Source organism: Hypanus sabinus, chromosome 12 (genome assembly GCF_030144855.1).
Source record: "Hypanus sabinus isolate sHypSab1 chromosome 12, sHypSab1.hap1, whole genome shotgun sequence".
Classification (NCBI taxonomy): Eukaryota; Metazoa; Chordata; class Chondrichthyes; order Myliobatiformes; family Dasyatidae; genus Hypanus; species Hypanus sabinus.
In genome coordinates this window covers 9,865,257-9,886,476 of record NC_082717.1, presented here as the reverse complement: position 1 = coordinate 9,886,476, position 21,220 = coordinate 9,865,257, and the positions used below count along the sequence as shown (strand labels likewise).

The following is a 21,220-nucleotide window of genomic DNA, read 5'->3' as shown; positions in this document are numbered from 1 at the left end:
GTGGCGACCCATTTCCTGACACATCCGAACCGGCTCACAATTATCCAGCGTTCAGGAGATAGCCTACGGGGGTTTGTGAGTACGTGTCTTTTGCAGCATCCGCGCCCATGGGGGGCGGGTTGAGGGAGGCTTAAAAGCAAGGCTGTTTAGTTCGAATAAAGCTATCTTTGACTGCAGTTTACTGACTGCGTGTAGCAACCGCTACAACGTGTTTTTATCGCTGGCTGTCCAGAGGGAAGGTGCTGAAACGCTTTGTCGCGTGTCTGGAAGAAGTGAAAACTTTCCTGGGCAGCAAAGGGCTCAACTTTCCTGAGCTGGAACAGCCAGAGTGGCTGGAAAAGCTACACTTCATGGTAGACATGACAGCGCACCTGAACACGCTGAACACAGCTCTTCAACAGGGTAAGGACGTACAGCCCTGCACATGTTGGAGGATGTTTTGGCATTCGAGCGCAAGTTGACGTTGCTTGCCAGAGATTTACAGAAAGGCACATTGTCTCACTTGCCCAATTTGAGAGAGTTCAAACAATGTCACGACATGATAAATTCGGAGTATTTACATTCTGCAATCATCGCAATGCAAACATCGTTTGCGAAACGCTTCTGTGAGTTCAGAGAGGAAAAAAACACATTATCCTTCCCGGTCACTCCCCTAAGCATCGATCCATCCCTACTGAATACGACTGCATTGTCAGGTGTGAGTCAACCTGAACAAGTATGATAAATATTTTAATTGCCTATTATTTTACGTATATTCATATGTTTTCATTGTTCAGTGAAATAGTCCTTTTATTTTTCAGGCTGACAGCTGGCTGATGTTATTTTTGATTTGCTGCTGGCGGCAAATTTAAGTTTGGCGTTTTTCATAAATACAAGAAGGACTCAAATAGACGTTGAGTATTTTACTTAAAAGTAACCTTTAACCTAACGTCTTTTTTTCGGAGTTCAAAATGTTTCTGTTGCATGCAGAAATGTAATTTCGTTTTCTCTGCAGGAGTTCATCAATTTCATAAATGCAACACATTATAGTTTGTTTATACATAGCATAAAGGCAAAACAAAACGTTGTATGCAGTGTTATTTCATTTTAAATGTCAAACGGGTTTTGCGGCTCCCAGTGTTTTCTTTTCTGTGGGAAACAGGTCCAAGTGGCTCTTTCAGTGGTAAAGGTTGCTGACCCCTGGCCTAGACAAAGTAGATGTTTCCCATGGTGGGGGAGTCATCCAAGAGGGCACAGCCTCAGGATAGAGGGGTGTCCATTTAAAACGGAGATGCAGAGAAATCTCTTTAGCCAGAAGGTGGTGAATTTGTGAAATTTATTAACACAGGCAGCTGTGTAGGCCAAGTCATTGGGTGTATTTAAGGCAGAGCTTGATAGGTTCTTGATTGGAAACGGCATCAGAAGTTACGCGGAGAAGGCCAGGGAGTGGGATCAGGAGGAGAAAAATGGATCAGTCATGATTGAATGGCCGAGCAGACTCGATGGGCCAAATGCCCTAATTCTGCTCCTGTGTCTTAGAGTCTAAATGAATTTTCAAGATTTTATTGACTTTTAATTGGTCTGACAATGTGCCAGCATCTTAAAAGCATAAGATGTCATGACATTGTGACTGACCTTTATAGTTACTTTTACTTAAAGGTACAGTGCAGGCTAGGCCCTTCTGGCCCAACAAGCCACACTGCCCAGCAACTCCTTGATTTTTAACCCTAATCTAATCACAGGACAATTTACAATAGCCAATTAACCTGCCAACCTGCATGTCTTTGAACTGTGGGAGGAAACCCACACAGACATGGGGAGAGCATACAAACTCCTTACAAATGATTCCAGAACGCCCAAGCTGTGATAGCCTTGTGCTAATTGTTACACTACCATGGTGCCCCAATTATTGTTGACATTACTGAAACTCCTTATCCTGTGAGACTCAAGGATAAATTGCTGTCTCTCCCCTTGGCTTTTGGGTGGGCTTGCCAAACACATTGAAGGATCCAGAGGAATTTCATTGGATCTGGCAGTGAAAGGTTAATTTATGAGAAACGTTTAATGGCTCTGGGGCCGTACTCACTGGTGTTGAAACCTACTGTGTATTGAAAGGCTTAGAGTAGTATGGAGAGGGTGTTTTCGATGAAGGGAGTCTTGGACCGGAGGGGCACAACTTCAGAATAGGACATTCATTTAGAATACAGTTAAGGAGGTGGTGAATCTGTGGAGTTCATTGCCACAGATGGCTATGGAGGCCAAGTCATTGGGTATATTTAAAGTGGAAGTTGATAGATTCTTGATTAGTAAGGGTGCCAAAGGTTAGAGAGAGAAGGCAGGAGAATTGATTGAGAGGGATAATAAATCAGCCGTGACCATATGGCTGAACAGATTCTATTTCTGCTCCTGTTTTTTATGCAATGTAACATACCATCAGTGTGGGACAGCTTTGACAGAGTAAACAAGACTGAATCCTCACACTTGATTGCCTTTGCTTTAACAGTGCTCTCGATGCTGCCCACTTTGAGAGAAGCAATCATGCAGCAGCTTAACTCAGAGAGTCTCACGTGTCTACTAAAAAGCAGGTAATTATGAAAACAGCATAAACTTTTCCATGGTTATTGAAATGCCACGATAATGGAAAACTTGTATACATAAGCCATTCCTGAGTCAATACAATGCACTGATAAAGTGGAAGTGGGAAGGATGTTTCCTATAGAGTAGGCATCACTTCAGAATACAAGGACGCAACTTTAAAACCGTGATGAAGAGGAATTTCTTATGCTAGAGCGTGGTAAATCTGTAGAATTCATTTCCACGTGTGGCTGTGGAGGTCAAGTCATTGGATATTTACAGCGGAGGTTGATAGGTTCTTGATTAGTAAGGGCATCAAAGGTTATGGGTGAAGGCAGGAGAATGGGGTTGAGAGGGATAATAAGTCAGCCATGACTGACTCAGTGAACCGAATGGCCAGATTCTGCTTCACGTCTTATGATCTAATATACTGGTTGGATAACGGTTAATGTTGTAGTCTGTAACTTTTCTTTCTGCTTTACAAAACTCAACCTACAGTCATTGGAGAGAGGCTGCAGAGGGTAAAAAAGCAACAGAATGGATCCTAGAAGTAAAAAGTGAAGAAAAAATTTAATTCTGTGCAGCTGAAAGTGAAGGCTGGAACATGGCTGAAGTAGGGAATGGAATTTGGTGTGAATCATTTTCCTTACATGGCCTCTTCAGTGCAGCAAGCTTAGCAATTTAAGGGGAAACCACATTAAAATACTCAACTGGCCAAATAAAGCAAATTTGGGATATTGTTTTAAAATGAGCATGAACAACTCGAAGCAGTGCTTCTAATTGTAAATGCAAGCTTGTGAAAAAAAAATGAGAAGTGAATTCAAGTAGGTGTGTACTACACTTTGGAGTAATCAGTGTTGGAAAGGTTTGGGTCTGGACTGAGGGAGCTGGAAGAGTAAAGTTTAGCTTTATTTGTCACATGCAGTGAAATGCATCTGGCAATGTGCTCTGGGGGACAGCCCACAGTGCCAACATAGCACCCCCACAACTTACTAACCAGAACCTTAAGTCTTTGGAATGTGGGAGAAAACCAGAGTACCTGGAAGAAACACTCACCCCACCCTCTGAGTTAAAAAGTCTCTCCCCAGTTTCCCCTTAAATATTTCACCTTTCAAGATGAACTTAGGACCTCTAGTTCTAGTCTCGCCCTTACAGACAGCAGCAGGAGTTGAACCCTGATTGCTGATGCTATAAAGTGTTAACTAAACACTCATTACTATGCCACCCAGATAGTAGGATAAACTTCAGTAAGGTGACAGCTTTTCTTGCATTCTTTGTTTCTGCAAAAAAAAATTATAACCAAGAGCTAACATGGCTGGTTGAGTCACTATGTAAGTCTGTTGACTTGCTTAGATGCCCTTACTGAACTAACTTGTAGAAAATTTACAAGGGTGTTGCCAGGATTGAGAACCTGAGGTATAGGGAAAGATTGAATAAGTTAAGTAGGTTGGCACAACATTGTGGGCTGAAGGGTCTGAAATGTGCTGTAGATTTCCATGTTTCTGTTAAGTTTGGATTTTATTCCTTGGAGTGTAGGAGAATGAGGGGAGATTTGAATGAGATTTACAAAATTATGAAGCTAAATGCAAGCAGGCTTTTTCCATTGAGGTTGGGTGAGGCTGGAAATGGAGATCATGGGTTAAGGGTGAAAGGTGAAATGTTTCAGGAGAGCCTGAAGGGGAACTCCTTCACTCAGAGGGTGGTGTGAGTGTGGAATGAACTGCCAGCGGAAGTGGTGGATGCAGATTCAAATTCAACATTTAAGAGCGGTTTGTGTAAGTACATGGATGGCAGAGATATGGTCCAGGTGCAGGTTGATGGGACTGGGCAGAATAAGAGTTTAACATAGGATAGATGGGCCAAAGGGTCTTTTATGTACTGTAGTCTTCTATGTATCCATAAGCTGATCTTTAGTTGACTGCCAACAACTAACCCTGTTGCTGGCCTTGACTGAGCTGCGTGACTTGGCAAGGAGACATGACTGAGGATTGATTCATTGGCAGTCGGGCCACGTATTATTACTGCAGTTCTGGCCACCTGATCCATGGTCAGTTCTGCCAAGTGCCTAGCTTCTTTCTTTCTTTTTAAATCTTTTTATTAATTTTTAAACAAACATAAATGAAACATGAATACAAAGTGTTTGAGAGTACATAATTGATAGTTTGTAGACATTCAAATATATAATAATCAATATATATAGCCTCCCAAACTCACAGTATTTACGAACAAAAGAAACAAAAAAAAAACAAAAAAAGAGAAGAAAAAAAAACACTAACCAACATGGGCCGTTGCATAATGTTAAATACATACTGTAGTGCCAATAACTCTGAACCTCCATCCAAATAATTAAGGATAATAAAAGTAAAGTTTAGGAAAAGACAATTTAACTCATATGAAAATGTTGAATAAATGGTCTCCAAGTTTCTTCAAATTTAACTGAAGGGTCAAAAACAACGCTTCTAATTTTTTCTAAGCTCAAACAAGAGATAGTTTGAGAAAACCACTGAAATATAGTTGGAGGATTAATTTCTTTCCAATTCAATAAAATAGATCTTCTAGCCATTAATGTAACAAATGCAATCATTCGTTGAGATGAAGAGGATAAATGACTATTATTCACTATTGGTAAACCAAAAATTGCAGTAAAAGGATGCAGCTGGAAATTGATATTCAGAACTCTTGAAATAATACTGAAAATATCTTTCCAGTAATTTTGTAAACAAGGGCAAGACCAAAACATATGGGTCAATGAGGCAATATCAGAATGACATCTGTCACAGGTTGGATTAACATGAGAATAAAATCGAGCAAGTTTATCCTTAGACATATGAGCTCTATGTGCAACCTTAAATTGTATTAGGGCATGTTTAGCACAAATAGAGGATGAATTGACTAATAGTAAAATTTTCTCCACTGCTCAGTGGATATAAGACAATGAAGTTCTTCTTCCCATTCCTTCTTAATTTTTTCTGATACATCTGGCTGTATTTTCATGATCATATTATAAATGACAGCTACTAAACCCTTTTGACAAGGATTCAGAGCTAAAATTCTTTCCGCAATGTCCAATGGACATAGTTTCGGAAAAGACTGTAACTCATTATACAAAAAATTTCTAACTTACAAATATCTAAAAAAAAATGGGTTTTAGGTAAATTATATTTATTAGATAGCTGTTCAAAGGACATAACACTATCATCCAAAAACAAATCATGAAAACATGTTAGCCCAGCTTCTAGAATAAACCCACAAGAAGGGTGCCTTTGCGGAATATTACCTATGCTGACAAATATTTATCCCTCTATCATATACGTGGAAACAAAGCATGGATCTCTGGTCACCCTTCAAAATGTTGACACTTTCCCTACATTCTCTCCTCAAAAACAGCCAATGACTCAAGATCAACCACCCCCTGAGCAGTGCTAGTTGTCCAACACACACAAAATGCTGAAGGAACTCATCGGGTCAGGCAGCATCTATGGACATGAATGTACAGTCAACTTTTAAGACTGAGCCCCTTCATCAGGACTGAGAGAGAAGAGGGAAAGTGCCAGAATAAAGAGGTGGGGAAGGGAAGAAGGATAGTTAAAAGATGATGGATGATGCCAGGTGGGTGGGAAAGGTAAAGGGCTGGAGAAGAGGAAATCTGATAGGAGAGGAGAGTGAACCATGGGAGAAAGGGAAGGGGGAGCGGACCCATGAGGAAGTGATAGGCAGTTGAGAGGAGATAAGAGTTCAGAGGGGGAATCAAAGAAGGGGTGGGGGGAATTTTTTTTTCCCCAAAGGGGAAATTAATATTTATGCTATCGGGTTGGAGGCTACCTGGACAGAATGTAAGGTGTTGCTTCTGTATCCTGAGGGAGGCCTTATCTTGGCACAGGAGTGACATTTTGGAATGGGAATTGGAATTAAAATGTTTGGCCATCAGGTTCCGCTTTTGGCGGGTGGACCGAAGGTGCTCGATAAAGAGGTTCCCCTAATTTACGACGGGTCTAGCCAATGCAAGATTAAGGAAAGAGTCTTTGAAGCTCACCTCCATACATTACAGTATGGAGCTGAATCATGGACAGCTACAGTAGACAGCTGAAAGCCCAGGAACAATACCACCAAAGAATCTTATGAAAGATTTTGAGGATTAGCTGGAAGGAGACGCACACTGACACGTACTGGAGGAGACACACGTGAACAGCATGTCCACCATGATAAAGCAACGGCAACGATGACGGATAGGTTATGTCATCCAGATGCCTAACTCGCATCTCTCTAAACAAATCCTTCAATCCCAGTTGAAGAAAGTTCAGTGAGGCCTGGTGAGCAAAGGAAACTTTCCAAAGATAACATTAAAATCAGCCTGAAGAAATTCAACATGACTTGTAAAAACCGGGAAGACATTGCCCTCAGTGGATGCGCCTGGAGGAAATCTGAGCGGGAGCTACACTACCTGAGAGTGACCTCTGCAAAAAACAAGTGGCAGCTGTGAAAGGAGAGACTGAACAACCAAAAGACCCAACCACTCACCACTGTCACCACTTACTCTTGTCCACACGGTATCAGAATATATGGATCTTGGATTGGCCTCAACAGCCACCAGAGAGCCCACCAATAGACAACTTCTTAGAACAGGAGTTCCCAACCTGGGGTCCACAAACCCTTTGCTTAATGGTATTGGTCCATGACATAAAAAAGGTTATGAACCCTTGCCTTCAGGGAACATCTTCATCTCATCTTCATGATGAGAAGGTCATCAATTTGTGAGCCGAAGGGCCTGTTTCTATGCTGTACTGTTGTATGTTCTAAGGCCTCAGTCATCATTTTAGGAGTTTCATGGTTTTAGAGATGCAGCGTGGAGTAGGTAGGCCCTTCAAGTCACACCATCCAGCAACCCCTAACAAGCTGTTTTAACCCTAGTCTAATCACGGGACAATTTGCAATGACTAATTGACCTACTAACCGGTGCGTCTTTGGACTGTGGGAGGAAACTGGAGCACCCAGAGAAAACCCATGCATTCTACAGGGAGAGGACATACAGAGACTCCTTACAGAGGATATTGGGATTGAAATCCAACCTTTGATGCCCCAAGCTGTAATAGCGTTGTGCTAACTGCTATGTTACTGTGGTGCCCAATTTATAATTTTTTCTTCTTTTGGCTCTTTTCCAGACCTGCTAACAAGTTGGAGATTTGGGAGGATCTCAGAATAATAAGTAAGCTTGCTTTCTATTCTGTAATATTTTAAGGTGACGGTGGTGGTTTTATAGATGTAGAATTGGATAGGAATGCCACCATTAGTAATCTTTGGTCAGTATATTTGAATGCACAGACAATAATTTAAGGGGAATTTCCTCTTTTAAACTGTATTCACTGCAGTACAGATGTAATGTAATCCTGACTACATGTACAAGGAGTGCTGCTACAAGAAAGCAGCATCCATCATCAAGGATCCCCGTTATCCAGGCCATGCTCTTCTTGTTGCTGCCATTGGGAAGGAGATGCAGGAGACTTGGGCCCTACACCATCAAGTTTAGGAACTGTTATAAGATGATGAGAGGCATTGATCATGTGGATAGTCAGAGGCTTTTTCCCAGGGCTGAAATGTTTGCCACATAGGTACAGAGGGGATGTCAGGGGTGAGTGCGTGGAATGGGCTGCCAGCAGCAATGGTGGAGGTGGATACGATAGGGTCTTTTAAGAGACTTTTGGATAGGTACATGGAGCTTAGTAAAATAGAGGGCTATAAGTAAGCCTAGTAATTTCTAAGGTAGGGACATGATGGGCACAAATGTGGGCCAAAAGGCCTGTATTGTGCTGTAGGTTTTCTATGTTTCTATGTTATGACCCTTCAGCCATCAGGCTCCTGAACCAGCGTGGACAACTTCACTCACCTCAACACTGGATGAATTCCACAATCTACAGACTCACTGTCAAGGACTCCACAACTCAGTATTATTTATTTGCTTTAAAAAAAAATATTATTTGCATCATTTGTTTTCTTTTGCAAATTGGATATTTGTTGATGTTTGTTATTTATAGTTTTTCATAATTCTATTGAATTTCTGTATTGTCCTGTAAATTTCTGTGAGAAACTGAGTATCAAGGTAGTACAGTCGGCCCTCCTTATCCATGGATTCCACATGCGCGAATTCAACCAACCGCAAATCGCGAAAACCCGGTAGTGCTCTTCCAGCATGTTGCTCGAGCATGTGCAGACTTTTTTTTCTTGTCATTATTCCCTAAACAATGCAGTATAACAACCATTTTACTTAGCACTTACATTGTATTAGATATTATAAGTAATCTAGAGATGATTTAAAGTATACGGGAGGATGTGCGTGGGTTATCGTGCATCAGAATCGAAAAAAATCAGAAGTTCTCTTACTAAGTAAGTCGGAACAAGTACATCCAGTATTATTTAGCGTCAGTTAGTCAAACATTTGTCTTAGTATATAGTATATATTTTACCTTTCTATGCATATAAAACACTTAAGAACGTATGTTTCAGCGCCGGGCTCGGGAACGGAAGTTCTTGGGACAGATCGCTCTCTAGTGCGCTCTCCACCGTGCCGGGTTGATATGGAGGATCAAAAACTCAAAACCCCAAAACCTAATAATTAAACCACTACGTTGCTTAGTAATAATTGTAGCTTACATCGGGGCAGAACCTTTCTCACTTTATCCTTTAAAATTGTTCCGATCGTTGACCGACCTAGCCTAACGCTTTTGCAATGACCAATGGCGTTTCACTTCTTTCTGATTGCTTTATTATTTCCACTTTATTTTCAATCGCGATCGTGATTATTTTCGTGAACAGAAACACTGCGGATTCAGAGCTCCGCTGCCGGATCCTAACGCCCACTGCAAGGAGACAGGTTAAATAAGGTCTGGGGTTCCACTGGGTCCTAAGGTCCACTGTATTGAGACAGGTTGAATAAGGCACTTGAGCATCTGCAAATTTTGGTATCCGCGAGGGGTCCCGGAACCAATCCCCCGCGAATAAGGAGGGCAGACTGTACTGTTCAAATATAAAGCTAGGGTGCCTGAGATTTTTGCACAGTACTATATTTGTCAGCATGGAACAAAGAGAGAGTTTGTGGATCTGGCAGGAGCAAAGGATGTTGGGAATAGGGAGGGCAAAGCAGCTCGACATATGGCAAAGAAGGAGTGCCAGAGGCAGATGATGATGTGTGTGGAGACACCCCAGCCCTGGAACACCAGGCAAGGTCATTTGAACAATAGAGACCCATATCAGAATCAGGCTTATCATCACTCACGTGTCTTGAAATTTTTTTTTTGCGGCAACAGTACAGTGCAATGCATAAAATTACTGCAGTACTGTGCAAAAGTCTTAAGCACCTTAACTAATATATATGTGCCTGAGGCTTTTGCATTTTGCTATATAAGGTTACACATACCTTGATAATAAGTTTGCTTTGAACTGAGGGATAATCCTGGTCAAGTGGGGTAGTACTTGTACCCCGAGGCCTGGATTAATGATAGGGAGTTCAAATCCCATCATAGTATATTAGAAAAGGGTACATGGGAACAGGAGAAGAGTAGGCTTTCCAGCCCTTGGGAGCTTGCTTTACTTTCATCAACACCTCCTGATTGTCTACCTCAGCACCCTATTCTTGTCCTATCCCTGCGCACCTTGTTTATCTTAATGTTCACCTATCTAACAGTCTTTGTGTTGAATGAATTTAATTTCCATGGCCCTGTGGGGTGCAGAATCTCTGAAAATTTAATCATTATAGGAAATCTTTCCTACCAAGTGCAATAAGCATATACAACTTTCCATCTCTGTGCGACAGGAGAACACACATCGTAGTACAATAGTCTCTGTTTTATTATTTTGTACATTATTATTGCACATTAATAAATTATTGTGTATATTGTTATCCTGTATTTTATTATTATGCACACTGCAATGTGTGTTTTAAATGTTGCTGCTGTAATGAAAGAATTTCCCACTTGTGATAAATAGAGTTGTTGTTGTTATTATTATTATTATACTGGGTGAAGGAATTTCTCCTTGTCTTAATCCGGAGTAATTGTTCCCAGATTTTGAAGTAGTAAACCTTGGTTCTCAGCTCATCGGTCAGGGGCCATTCTGCTTCCATCTAGTTAAAAACCTTATGTCGCTGCTAATTAATTAGACTCTGAAAACTCACACTCCTTCCTTGGTCACACTTTAATTATTTGTGCGTATGGAGAACATCATGACCCCTGTCACCCACGCTGTCTGTTTGTTTGGTAATTTATTGAGATCTGAAGTCTGAACAGAGAAATGTCATTTTCTTAATACAGAATTGACTAGCAGTTATGGATATTGACTAATTGTTGGCCTTGTATATGTTTAAATTCAGTTGCAAAAACAATCACTATTTACGATACAGAGATTAAAGTCAAGCTAACAACCTTTAAAGTTTATTTAAAGTTTAAAGTAAATTTATTATTAAAGTACATGTATGTCACCATATACTACCCTGCTATTCATTTTCTTGCAGGTATTCACAATGGATACCAAGAAACACAATAGAATCAGTGAAAAACCACACACGACAGTTGACAAAATCAATGTGCAAAGGACAACAAACTTCCCAAATATAAAAAAAAATAATCAATAAAATATCGAGAGCACAGGTTGTAGAGTCCTTAAGAGAGAGATTGTGGGATAGGTTCAGTATTGGAGTAAGTGAAGTTAACACCTGTGGTTCAGGTACCTGATGGTTGAGGGTTAAGAACTGTTCCTGAATTGTGTAGTGTGAATCCTGAAGCTCCTGTATTTCTTACCCAATGGGAACGGCAAGAAGAGAGCATGGCCTGGATAGTGGGAGTCCTTTTTGAAGATAGTACTTTCCTTCTGGCAGTACTCCTTGCAGATGTGCTCAATAGTGGGGAGCACTTTACCCGTGATGAATGGGCTGTATCCACTACCTTTAGTAGGTTTTTCCATTCATTGCTGTTTCCATACTAGGCCATGATGCAGCAGTCAGTAGACTCCACTGTGCATCTATAGATGTTTGTTGAAGTTCCAGATAACAAACTGAATCTTCACAAACTTCTAAGGAAGTAAGAAGTTAGTAAAATATTCGTCTCTTAGTTGGTGTGTGTGCCCCTTCTAAGTAAATTTATTATCAAACTACATATAGTGAATATCATCCTTGCATCCTTCGATAACATCCTTATCTTGTCTCAGTAAAGCAAAATGGTTCCTGCCGCCTGCTGTGCCAAGAAAAGCTATGCTCTTTAGAAGCCTTCTTTGTCTGGACATTCTGCAGTCTAAGACCATAAGACATAGGAGCAGAATTAGGCCGCTCATCCCATCGCATAATACTGTTTACGATTAATTTGTGTCATACATGCATCTCAGTACTTGTTAATTTTCTAGTGGTAATAATACTTTATGGGTTCTGGGTGTGAGTTATATGTTGAGTTTTGCAATTTGGTCTGGAGAAATGTTTCATTTGGTGGTAGACGTGTGTATAGTTGAATGACAAAAGTTGAACTTGATGATTTTGTTTAGTTCGAACTGTTTGCAACTCCAGACCCGCAATGTTGCCCATTATTTGCTTTCTCGCTGGTATTCACTTCAATTAGGGTATTGGCAATAAATGTCATCTTTGACAAAAACGCTTGCATTACAAGAATTTAAAGAATGATTTAGGAATTTATAGGTACTTTTTAAAGATTAAAAATTAGCTTTATTTGTCTCATGTATATCAAAATATAGTGAAACCTGTCATTTGCATCAACAGCCAACAGAGATTGAGCATGTTCTGGAGGCAGCCTGCAAGTATTGCTGGATTTCCAGCACCAACGTGGCATGTCTACAACTTACTAACTATATGCCTTTGGAATGTGGCAGAAAATTGGAGCATGCAGATGATGCCCATGTGATCACAGTGTAAACGTACGAATTCCTTACGAACAGCGGCAGGAATTGAACCCTGATTGCTGCTGCTGTAAAGTGCTGCACGAACCACAACGGGGTGCCTGTGCACATAGAGCCAGCAATCAAAATATTACATTATCACATACGCAGGCTCAAAGCCTTGTTTACTGCTGTCCTCAGATACCAATACGCTGGGGTATAGTAGTTGTTGAGCTCCAATTCTGACAGCTCGTGGTCATATTGTTTCCCATTTTAAGCTCAGATATTCAAATCTTGCAGTACCAAATGGTAGTGCAATGCTTCACAGGACCAGCGATCAAGATCAGAGTTGTATGTTGTCCTTGGTTTCCTCCGGGCTCTCCAGTTCCAAAGGCATATGGGTTAGTAGGTTGTGGGCACTTTTTGTTGCTGCCAGAAGTATGGCAACATGTGTGGACACAATCAACGCACTTCACCATTTGTTTTGATGTACGTGTGACAAATAAAGCTAATCTTTATCTTTCTTTCCCTTTCTTAGTTCATTCACCCACCATCTCTTTCCCCAAGGTTTCAGCCGGACCATCGTAGCCGTGTATAGTACTTGCATGCTGGTTGTCCTCTTAAGGGTCCAGCTAAATATAATTGGAGGATACATCTACCTGGACAACGCAACGGTTGGTAAGAACGGCATGGTAAGCTGGTTCTGAGAACCTTCTGAAACATTTCTTTTAGAAAAAGCAAACAGTTGGAAAATGATGACCAAAAAAATCTACAGAAATTGCTGAAATTACACAGCACATTCCAAAAGACTATCTGCAACTTGTATTTAAGACCATAAGACAGGCCATTCAGCCCATCAAGTCTGTTCTGGCATTCTGAATCAGAACAAGTTTAATCTGTGTATATTACATACAAATGCAATTACCTGGATTAATTACTCATAAAAAGTGGTCTGATCTTCACCTAAGTCACAATAACAGTCACATACGATCTGCCTAAACTAATAATACACAAACAATTGTACTTTTTATATCTTTATTGAACACATTGTTTAATCACTCACAGTCCAGGCTGGATAAAGTATGTGAACCCTTGTATTTAATAACTGGTGAAATCTCTTAACAGCAATTAGCTCCACCAAATGTTTCCTGTAGCTGCTGATCAGGCTTGCACAATGGTGAGGAGGAGTTTTAGATCATTCCTCCGTACAAGACTATTTCAGTTCATCAGTATTTCTGGGATACCTTGCATGATCAGCTCTCTTCAGGTCATGCCACAACATCTTAATTGGGTTAAGGTCTGAACTCTGATTTGGCCATTCCAAAACACAAATTTTCTTTTTTTTAAACCATTCTGTTGTTGATTTGCTGTTATGTTTTGGATCGTTGTTACAGCATCAAACTTCTATTAAGTTTCAAGTGACAGACCGCTACATTGATATTCTCCTGTAAAATATCCTGATACAAATTTGATTTCATTGTTCCCTCAACAATTGCAAGCTGTCTGGCCCAAGGAGCAGCAAAGCAGTCCCAAACCATGCTTCACAGTTGGGATGATGTTTTGGTATTGGTGTACAATATCCTTTTCCCTCTAAACATAGCAGCGTGTATTTCTGCCAGAAAGTTCTACTTTTGTCTCATCTGTCCACAAAACATCATCCCAGAAGCATTGTGGAACATCCAGGGTTCTTTTGAAAGCTTGAGGCATGCAGCCATGTTGAAGAGCAGTAGTTTTCTCCGTGATGTCCTTCCATGAACACCCTACTTGTTCAGTATTTTTCTTATAATGGACACATGAACAGAAACTTTAGCAAGTTCTAGAGATTTCTGCAGGTATTTTGCTGTTACCCTTGAGTTCTTTTTCATCTCCTTCAGCATTGCATGTTGTGCTGTTGGTGTGATCTTTGCAGGATGTCCATTCCTAGAGAGAGTAGCAATAGTACTGAATTTCCTGCATTTGTAGATAATTTACGGTGGACTGATGAACACCCGGGTCTTTAGAAATAATTTTATAGCCTTTTCCGATTTCATGCATCACTACAATTCTTCTTCTAAGGTCATCTGAAAGTTGCTTTGATTGAGGCGTGGTGCACATAAATAGATCTTACTTGAGAAGAGTAGCCTCTGTCAGTAGCCTGACTTTGTGTGCCTTTTTTATAAGGCAGGGCACCTCTACAACCCACACCTCCAATCTCATCTCATTGATTGGAACACCTGACTCCAAATAGCCTTTGTAGAAGGCATTGCCCCAGAGGTTCACGTGCTTTTTTTGAACCTAGACTGTGATTGGCTAAATGGTGTACTTGGTATTGACGAGAAGAAGTACAATTGTTTGTGCGTTGTTAGTTTAGGCAGATTGTATTTGTCTATTAGTGTGACTTAGATGAAGATCAGACCACATTTTATGAGTAATTAATGCAGAAAACCAGGTGATTTCCAAGGGTTCACAAACTTTCTTGCAACTGTGTATTAAATAGTTAAATTAAGTAGTGCAAAAAAGGTGAGTGTTCATTGGCTCAATGTTCATTTAAAAATCAGATGGAAAAGGGGAAGAATTCAGTCATGGCTGAATTATTTTTCCTCTCACCCCTATTCTCCTGCCTTCGCCCACTTAACGCCCTTACTAAACAAGAACCCATCGGCACTGCTTGTTCACTCTCTTATGTCATCAAGACCTGCTTGCGACCCCTCAACATCCACCTTAGACCATGAGGCATCAGAGCAGAATTGGGCATTTGCTTTTCTATCATGGCTGATTTATTTTCCCTCTTATCCCCATTTTCCACCCTTCTCACCATAACCTTTAATGTCCTTAGTAATCAAGAACTGATCAACTTCTGCTTTAAGTATACCCAGTGACTTGGCCTCCACAGTTGTCCATGACAATGAATTTCACAGATTCCCCACCCTCTGACTAAAGAAATTCCTCCTCATCTCTGTTCTAAGTGAATATTCTGAGGCTGTACCCTCTAGTCCTAGTCTCTTCCACAATAGGAAGCATCCTCTCCACACCTACTTCATCTAATCCTTGGAAATATTCAATAGGTTTCAATGAGATTTCCCCCTCCAATTCTTTGCTGCACTCCACTGAGTAAAAGCCCAGCGCCATCAAACGCTCCTCATGCATAACCCTTTCATTCCTAGAATCACTTTCATAAGCAATTAGCATAAAAATAAATGATTACAGCCACTTAACAGTCATCCATTTGGAACCTGTATACTGAAGGAAATATTAGCGAAGTTGATGGCCAGAGGCTTTGTTAGAGGATTGTGAAGTCAGAGGGCAGAGGGGAGCTTTAGGGAGGGAATTGAAGGAGTCTGGACCGTTGCACCTGGTGGTTATCAGGTAATTAAAATAATAGAAATTCAAGAGGTCATTATTACTACCCACAGAGATCCCCACAGGAAGGGTTTTAAAGTCTGTGCTAAGCTATTATTTGATGAACTAGGCAGAATAATAACACTCCTTGCCAAACTATTATTTTGCTGAGTTCATCAAATAATAGTGTAGCATGGAGTAGATGGGCTGAAGGGCCTGTTTCTGTGCTGTGGTGCTGTATAATTCAAAGCGTCAGCATAACGACAGTGATTCCCAGAGGAAAAAGATCAGGCATTGAAAAACAAGCAGGAGAGATTCCTTTAAACATCATAGATCAAGATCATTTGTAGAATGTGAATCGGAAGGTCTGAGTTCATTGCAGTGATGATGGTGGGCCTGATGTGCATTTCCACTATTTTGTTTTCTTAGTGATGATAGATATCAGAGTCAAAACTATGATGCTGAAGGAACTCAACAAGTGAGGCAGCATCTATGGAGGAAAGTGATCAGTCAGTGCTTCGGACTTTTCCCTCTGTAGGTGCTGCCTGATGCTCTGGGTTTCTTTAGCATTTTTTTTGAACTCCCAGTTCTAGCCTCTGCTGTCTCTTGTGTCTCAGTGGTGGACTCAGAATCAGTTGTATTATCACTGACATGTATGTCGTGAGATTTGTGGTTCTTTGCGGCAACAGTACAATGCAAGACACAAAAATTCCTATGATAAATTACAGAAATAAAAGGTGCAAAAATTAGTAATCACAAGGTAGCAGCACACACAAAATGCTGGAGGAACTCGGCAGGCCAGGCAGCATAGATGGAAAAAAAAGTACGCTTCGGGCCAAGACTCTTCAGTAGGTTTCACACAAGGTTCAGGAATAACTGTTCAGAAATTTGGTAGCAGAAGGAAAGAACCTGCTTCTAAATCATTGATTATGGGTCTTTAGGCTCTTTTATCTCCTACTGATGGTAGCAATGAGAAGTAGGCATGTCCCAGATGATTAGGGCCCTTTGCTGCTGATTGATTGTACTTGAGATACAGCGTTTCACCTGAGTTTAACTTGATGTATAATGCACTGAAAACCTGTGAAGAAAGAAGTGACTCTGTGATGAATTTCTGTTTGCGGTATCAAGACTGGGGTTTTGAAAGACCTGTTACCCTGAAAACCTCTGGTAGTTCATTGAAAGGTATTCAGAGGATGACAAAATAACCTCTGCAGTACATTAATGTTGCCAGAAGGTGGCACTGGAAGCCAGGGGATCATTGCCACACGGCATGTATTAGAATCGTGTGTATTATCACTGACATATGTTGCGAAATTTGTTGTTTTGTGGCAGTAATACATTGCAATGCAAAATAATTTTGAAACATCTATGAATTAAAGTAAGAATTGTATATAAAAATTAAACGGTGCAAAAAGAGTGCAAACAAAGTGAAGTAATTTCATGGGTTGATTGTACAGAAATCTGGTGGCAGAGGGGAAGAAGCTGACCCTGAAATGTTAAGTGTCTGTCTTCAAGCTCCTGTATCACCTCTTTGATGGCTGCTATGAGAAGAGGGCATGTTCTAGGTGATGGCACTCTTTAATGATGGTTGCCGCCTTCTTGAGGCATTACTTTTTGAAGATATTCTTGATGCTGTGGACTATGCCTTACAAAGATAAATTTGAAAAAAAAAAATCATGTTGCTCTCTCAGTTGCAGCTGTCTGTCGGTAACCCTGCTAAGTGTCATTCTGTCTGAACATATATCAGCTTGGTATGGCAACTGCTCTGCAAGTGACAGCAAGAAACTGCAGAGGCTTGTTGATAAGCACATTGCATTAGCCTCTCCTCTAAAGATTCTGTCTACACTTCTCATTGCTTCGGTAAAGCGGCTGGCATAATCAGAGACCCCATCCTTGCCGGACATTCTTTCTCCCTTCCGCCATCGTGTGGAAAGCGTGTACCACCAGGCCCAAGGACAGCTTTTCCCACTGTTAACGGATTTTTGAATGCACCTCTTGAACGATGGGTAGGTTTTTTGCACTTTATTGTTCACCTGCACGACACTTTCCCTGTAGCTCTTACACTTTATTCTGCATTGTTGGTATTTTACCTTGTCTTACCTCAGTGCACTGTGTACTGATCTGATCTGTAGGAACAGTATGTGAGACAAGCCTTTGACTGCATCTCAATACATGTGACTATAGTAATAATCCAGCATTTGAATAGGGAGGGATTCAAACTGCTGCATACAGAGATCAAACAGTCCAGACCTTACTTGTTGAGCAAGCCATACTAGGATATCTTGTAATATCCCATGAATAAGAGAGAGAGAAGTCAGACTCGCATTGAACTTCCGGTAAGATGATGACACGCTCGGATGCAGCAACCTCCTGGAGGAGCCAATCAATGGTGTTCTTTTCTTTGTTAAATGTTTTTGATGATTGTAAGACTATACTGGACTCCAAGAACTTCAAGTACAGCAGGTAATGCATCAGTGAGCTGCTCATTGATTGATGTAGCCAGCCAGAAGGTTGGAGAAGGAGGAGCCGACCAGGGTGCAGACTGTGGGGCTCCCTGCTAGTCAAAAACAAATGAGTTAGTATGTAAAAGCAGGGTGTGGTTTAACCATGAGTGATTGTCTTGGACATTACACTTGCGATTGCAAGACCCTGTTGGACATTGATAATGTAAGATGCCACAGGCCTATTTCCCTTGTTTGGTGGAGAGACAGGCAGCTTGTGAGCCACGTAGCCTTGGTTGTAGCGTGGACTGGATCTCAAGCTATGGGCTTGCTTGCTGCTGCAGTCTGGGTGAGGAGACACTGGAGGTGGGGTAGCGTGGCATCCGTGCTCAGTTGGGAGCTGGCCTCTCCTGTCAGTGCTGCCCTCCAGTGTTCAATCAGTGGAATGACAGGCTGGATTGCTGGGGACCGTACCATCAATTTGTGGGACATGTTATTCAGGGCTATATATGTTTTTTCTAACCTGACTGTTCTTTTTCCCCTCGCTATTTTGAATGGGCTGTATATGTTTTCACCTTGGCCCCAGAGGAATGCTGTCTCATTTGGCTTTATAGTTAAATGATAATTAAACAATTTAGTTTGAAAAAAAATTCCTTGTTTAATATAACAAAATTATCACGGAGCTCTTTCGGGTAGATGACTACCTTACAGTGCCAGAGACCCAGGCTCAATGCTGAGCTCAGGTGCTATCTGTGTACAGTTCAGTCTGTGACTGTGCATGTTTCCTCCTGGTGCTCCGTTTTCCTCCAGCTCCACCACGGGCACAACCTTCACAACTATCAGAGACATCTTCAGAAAACAGTGTCTCAAGAAGGCCATGTCCATCATTGAGGCCCTTTACCATCCAGGACGTGCCCTTCTGTTACTACCATCAGAGAGGAGGTACAGGAGCCGAGGTCGCAAACTCAACGAATTAGGAACAGCTTCTTCCCCTCTGCCATCAGATTTCAGAACACTACCTCACTGTTTTGCTCTCTTTTCGCAGTTTATTTATTTATTTTTGAAATGTATAGATCTTTTTTGCCTTTGCACTGTACTGCTGTGAAACAATACATGTTGCATCATACATCAATGATGACCTGTCTGATTCTGATTGCCACTAATTTATAGGTGAGAGATTCCTGACATCAGGAGATTTGATGGGGACATGGAGGAATGAAATGGAAGTGTGTAGGATTAGTGCAAATGCTTGGTTTATGATCAACGTGGACTTGATGAGCCAAGGGACCTGTTTCACTCTGAGCAAGCTCTCACAAGGTGATAGTAGCCAGATTTTTTTTTAACATTGTAAATGATTTAGTGACAAGTACTGACCCGGGCCCTGGATGGGGCCCCGTACTGAGTTTTGAAATACTTCTGTGGTATCCACATGACAGAGTGGAAGGATCCCTCAGTTTAGCATCACTTCTGATGGATGGTAACTGTGCTAGTATGGTTGTCCCTCAGAAACCTACCAGGACACCAACTTTTCTCCTTGCTGTCAAGTGTCTGGTGTGTATCCAGAACCCACAGCCTTCCGATTTTGGAGGCCAGAAAATGTTAGCTCCTCAGTCACAATCGACACAGGCAAACCCCAGTCTAGTTTTTCATCATAAGATGTAGGAGCAAAATTAGGCCATTTGGCCCATTCAGTCTGCTCTGCCATTTCATTATGACTGCTTTCCCCCACTTAAGCCTAATCAAGAACCTGTCAAACTCAACTTTCACTGTTCCCAATGACTAGGCCTCTGCAGCCATCTGTGGCAATAAATTCCACAGATTCACCACCCTCTAGCTAAAGGAATTCTTCCTCAACTCTGTTCTAACAGGACATCCTTGTATTCTGAGGCTGTGTTCCCTGGTCTTAGAGTCCCCCACTATGGAAACATCCTCTACACATCCACTCTATCTAGGCCTTTCAATATTTCACAGATTTCAAAGAGTTTCTCCTCCTCATTCTTCTAAACTCAGTGAGTACAGACCCAAAGCTATCAAATGCTCTTCATACAGTAACCCTTTCATGAACCTCCTCTGGGCTTCCTCAAATGCCAGCACATCCTTCCTTAGATGAGGCATACAATGCTCCAGGTGCAGTTTGACCAATGCCTCATCCTTCCTAAGATATTGCCTCTTGTAGATGTCCTTGATTGAAGGAGAATTGTACCCATGATGGACCGGTTGAGACCCCATTCTCTGAAGCCTTGTGCGTTCTTGTGCACTGGAGTTCCCATACCAGGCTGTGATACACCAAGTCAGAATGCTTTCCCCAGCACCATCTGTAGAAGTGGGTCAGAGTCTTTGATGTCATGCTGAATGTCCAGTACCTTGCATTGTACATAAAGCAAGAAGGAATACCAAGAGAGATTTCATGACTGTTTGTATTAATGTTAATATGGCAGCCACCCCGGTTTGTTGCTGTTCATTTAAACCCTCCATTACTGTTACTGTTTCACTTCTGTGTTGCAGACGCCGTTAGCCCCTCCTGAGGTTCAGCAGCAGTACCTGTCCAGTATACAGCACCTTCTTGGTGACGGTAAGCATTATTCTTGTCAGGTACCAGCTTCAAAATCAAAGTTCAAAGTAAATTTAAAAATCAAAGTATACATCAGAAGTGGCAGATGGAGTTCATCCCCAGAAAAATATGAATTGTTTCACTTTGTAAGGTCAAATTTGAAGGCAAAATATAGAGTTAATGGCAAGATTCTTAGCAGTGTGGAGGAACAGAGGATTGTCAGAATTGATCAGAGAGCTTAATGTATAAGAACCCATGGGGTAAGTGATCACAATATGATCGAATTAACCCTAAATTTTGAGAAGGAGAAACTAAAGTCAAATGTATCAGTATTACAGTGGAGTAAATGGAATTACAGAGGCATGAGAGAGGAAGTGGCCAGAATTGATTGGAAAAGAACACTGGCAGGGATGACAGTAGAGCAGCAGTGGCTGGAATTTCTGGAAGCAGTTCAAAAGGCACGGGATGTATACATGCCAAAGAGGCAGAA

General features: G+C 41.3%; 1 protein-coding gene across 1 annotated transcript in view; it reads left to right on the top strand.

Moving 5' to 3' along the window:
- Positions 1 to 21,220, top strand: part of pex3 (peroxisomal biogenesis factor 3) — a 56,725-nt gene that overhangs the window by 5,735 nt on the left and 29,770 nt on the right. The window contains exons 3-6 of the mRNA XM_059985529.1: positions 2,483 to 2,564; positions 7,713 to 7,756; positions 12,988 to 13,112; positions 20,685 to 20,751. Of these exons, the coding sequence (XP_059841512.1) occupies positions 2,483 to 2,564; positions 7,713 to 7,756; positions 12,988 to 13,112; positions 20,685 to 20,751 (318 nt within the window). The remainder of the gene's footprint in view (positions 1 to 2,482; positions 2,565 to 7,712; positions 7,757 to 12,987; positions 13,113 to 20,684; positions 20,752 to 21,220) is intronic.